Raw genomic sequence first — 4,275 nt, 5'->3', positions numbered from 1 at the left:
GGACTTATTTCTTAAGCCTAGTACTTATTCTCTTGGTCACTTTCGCTGAATCACTAAGTTACAGGGCCATAAACACACCAACACTGGTTGTTAAGCTGTGATGGGGGAACACACACACACACACACACACACACACACACACACAATGGGCTTCTTTCAGTTTCCATCCACCAAATCCACTCTCAAGGCTTTGGTTGGCTTGAGGCTATAGTAGAAGTTCAGTGCCATGCAGTGGGACTGAACCTGGAACCGTGTGGTCGCAAAGCAAGCTTCTTACCACACAACTATGCCTACGCCTGTATATGATCATCATCGTTTAACATCTGTTTTCCATGGGTTGGACGGTTTGAGTGAGGACTGGGAAGCCGCACCAGGCTCCGATCTGTTCTGGTAATGTTTCTACAGCTTGATGCCCTTCCTAACGCCAACCACTCCGAGAGTGTAGTGGGTGCTTTTTACATGCCACTGGCACAGGGGCCAGAGGGGGCTGGCAGCGACCACGATTGGATAGTGCTTTTTACGCGCTGCTGGCACAAGGGCCAGTCAGGCAGTTCTGGCATCAGCCACATTCAGATGATGCTTATTGCATGCTACCAGCATGGGAAGCCATTATATCATCATCATCATCATCATCATCATCATCATCGTCATCATTTAACGTCTGTTGTCCATGCTGGCATGGGTTGGCCAGTTTGACCAGGGCTGGCCAACTGGAAGGATAGTCCTTGGTACAATATTATATATTTGAAAAAAAGAATAGAAATAGCTTTTCCAATAATTTTTCCACTTTATTAATTGGATGTTTATAATAATTTATGAACATCTAATTATTAAAGTGGGAAAATATCAGAAAAACTGTTTCTATTCATTTTTCAAATATGTATAAATATGTGTGTGTGTGCATATGTATATGTGTGTGTGGGTGTTTGTGTATATATGCATTATAACGAATGCAGCTAATCCCTTTGTTTTAGTATGCATGGGCTGTGGCCATGCTAGAGCATTACTTTCATCTTTAACCCTTTCGATACCAACCCGGCTGAAACTGGTTTTGGCTCTGAGTATAAATGTCTTGTTTTCATAAGTTTTGAATTAAAATCTACCAAACCTTAGTTATAATTTATGTTCCTAACACTAGTTCAATGATAACGAAGTTGTTTTACTAAATTCTTTGTTATATTTAAAGTAATTGAAAGAAACTTATCAAAATAAATACAGTTACGAAAGGGTTAAGGCTTTAAGGGCTTCCACCTTTCACCTGTATCCTCACTCCACACCAACCCCATATTATTTCTTTTACCAGTCTCAGAATGATTAAAAACCGATCCAAGTGAGGCAAGATTTGAAATCAGTATAGAAAGGGACGTAATCAAATACACACAGGTTATTTCATCCCACCTCTACTGGTTCCACCAATGAAGCACAACAGTAGAGGCTCATACCTGTATTTAGTCATGCACACAAACGAGAGAGGTGTAGAGGAAGGAAGGAAGGAAATAGTTTGTTGTGAACTAGTATTTTGTAAATAATAGAAATTGAGTTGGTGTCACAGTGATTGTAGGACAAGACAATATTTTAGCATGTAATAGTTTGGGACAGTGTGTTTGTTTCTCCATTTTCTAAATACTCGACAAGGAAAACGACTGAACTGAGGTTAGTGACGTTTATTTCTGTTTTATGCTTTTAAAATATTTCTAGCATTATAAAACAGTAATGATGACGATAACAATAATAATAATACTAATCGTTTTGAACAGAATATATTTTTTCTCTAACATAAGCAAAATGCCTGAAATTTTTCGGGGGAAGAGAACCATCAGGAACCCTCAGTTGTATCAATTCCAGTACTCAACTGGTCCTTTATTTCATCAACCTCAGATGAATAAGTTAGGGGAGCAGGGACAGTTGATAAGATGATGGTCTGTCAATCTCAGAAGACAGTCGACTTTGGTGGGATTTGAACTCAGAATATCAAAAGCCAAAACAAATGCTGCAAAGTATTTCGTTTGAAATGTGAATGAATTTGTCAATCCAATGTCTTAGCAGCAACAACAACAACAACAATAATAATAATAATAATAATAATAATAATAATAATAATATTTTCCAACCTCTTTACATACAATCACCAAGTACTCCGAATTGAAAGCAGAAATGGCAAGACTGTATGGAATGCGAGAGGGTAATATAAAAGTGATACTAGTGGTGATTGCAGGGTTGGGTTCAATCCCGTTGGAACTTCAAGACTTCTTAAGGCAACTGGAAATCCCATGAATGACTGATGTCTTGCAAAAGGCAGCCTTATTGGGCACAGCACACATCTTAAGGAAAGTATTATCTGTCTGAGGTCCTTGTTGTGACTTGATTGAAGACTAAAGATTCCGGTGCATTTTTACCTAGACTGTGGTGTTACGAAGGAATAATAATAATAATAATAATAATAATAATAATAATAATAATAAAAATAATAACAATAATAATAATAATCCTTTCTTGAGGTTTGTGGGATGAGGGGGACTAGTCGATTACATCGATCCTGTGTTTCACTGGTACTTATTTAATCGACCCCGAAAGGATGAAAGGCAAAGTCAACCTCAGCAGAATTTGAACTCAGAAAGTAAAGATGAATGAAATACCGCTGAACATTTTGTCTAACGTGCTAACAATTCTGCTAGTCCACTGCCTTAATAATAATAATAATAATAATAATAATAATAATAATAATAATAATGTTTCTAATTTATGTTCAAGATTTAATTTGCTGCATTATACACACATATATGTATGTGTGCATGTAGGTATGTACGTATGTATGCATGTATGTATATATGTACGTATGTATGCAGGTATGTATGTATGAATGTATGTTTGTATGTATGTCTGTATGTAGGTATGTATATATATGTATGTATGTAGGTAGGTAGGTAGGTATGTATGTATGTATGTAGATATGTATGTAGGTATGTATATATATATATGTATGTAGGTATGTATATATGTACGTATGTATGTAAATATGTATGTATGTATGTAGATATGTATGTATGTATGTATGTAGGTATGTATGTATGCATGCATGTATGCATGTATGTATGTAGATATGTATGTATGAATGTTATAGCACAAAAAATTGTGTGAATAAGAACAGAGAATTGTCAATATGTATCATAGTTTTTTTTATTATATTTATTAGAAGCTGATAACTTCACTAATTGTTTACTCCAAGTTACACTTTTCCAATATTTGGATAATAAAAAGATTAAGAAAGAACTGCCAGCTTTTATGTTTGGTCTGGAGTTGTTGAGGGAGACAAAACCAAAAAACAAAAACAAAAAGAACACCGCTAAAAGTTTTTTCTGCATCGTCTTCTGATGGAGGCAGCTACCTTTGTTGTGTTTTGTATGCCTCGGCGAACGTGGTCGATGAGATGGGTTACGTTGTGGATGTGTGAGTACTTCTTGCTTTATGAAGAGAGAGACATAGAAACATATGCGTGTGTGTTTGTGTGTATGCATGTGTGTGTTTGTGTGTATGTGTATGCATGTGTGTGTTTGTATGTATGTGTGTGTGTGGTATAGTGTAGGTTAGCTGTCTGAGGGACAAAAATACATTGTCAGTTGTTTGTCTGGGAGGAGACATTCCTGTCAAACAGAGAACTACTTTATCCTTTATTAATATTTCTCAGTGACTTCATATTGCAGAATGATTAATTATTTGATTAATTAATTAATTAATTTATTAAATGACTTTATATTGCAGACATTTGAAAATTTGCCAGCTCAGTTCAAAATTAAATTTTCAGATGGGACATCACACACCTTGTCGATTGGTCCACAGGCAAACAGTTTACTAAAACAGGTAATGTAACATTCTCCTTGTTTGCTGACCCCAAAAATATATAAAATGAAATTTAATCCCCTGCTGCTGCTGCTGCTGCTTTCTAAATACCTTAATTTCCTTGCATCACTAACGGCCGAGAGATCAACGTAGCTATGAATCCATCCTGTCTTAGCAGAAACATGGTAAAGAAAGAAACCTTATATTAGATGCTTTTATTTCAGTCATTTGACTGCGGCCATGCTGGAGCACCGCCTTTAGTCGAGCAAATTGACCCTGGGACTTATTCTTTGTAAGCCTAGTACTTATTCTATTGGTCTCTTTTTGCCGAACCGCTAGGTTATAGGGGGATGTAAGCACACCAGCATTGGTTGTCAAGCGATGTTGCGGGGACAAACACAGACACACAGGCATATACATATATATGTGTGTGTGTGT

At 36.5% G+C, this 4,275-nt stretch overlaps 1 protein-coding gene across 1 annotated transcript in view; it reads left to right on the top strand.

Annotated features, from left to right (window-relative positions):
* Positions 1–4,275, top strand: part of LOC106881912 (oxysterol-binding protein-related protein 1) — a 48,769-nt gene that overhangs the window by 35,633 nt on the left and 8,861 nt on the right. Inside the window, exon 11 of the mRNA XM_014932432.2 lies at positions 3,760–3,858. Coding sequence (XP_014787918.2) covers positions 3,760–3,858 — 99 coding nt within the window. The remainder of the gene's footprint in view (positions 1–3,759; positions 3,859–4,275) is intronic.

This window comes from Octopus bimaculoides, chromosome 4, assembly GCF_001194135.2.
Source record: "Octopus bimaculoides isolate UCB-OBI-ISO-001 chromosome 4, ASM119413v2, whole genome shotgun sequence".
NCBI classification, from domain to species: domain Eukaryota; kingdom Metazoa; phylum Mollusca; class Cephalopoda; order Octopoda; family Octopodidae; genus Octopus; species Octopus bimaculoides.
The sequence above is the reverse complement of the archived record's forward strand: the minus strand, read 5'-3'. Positions and strand labels throughout refer to the sequence as shown.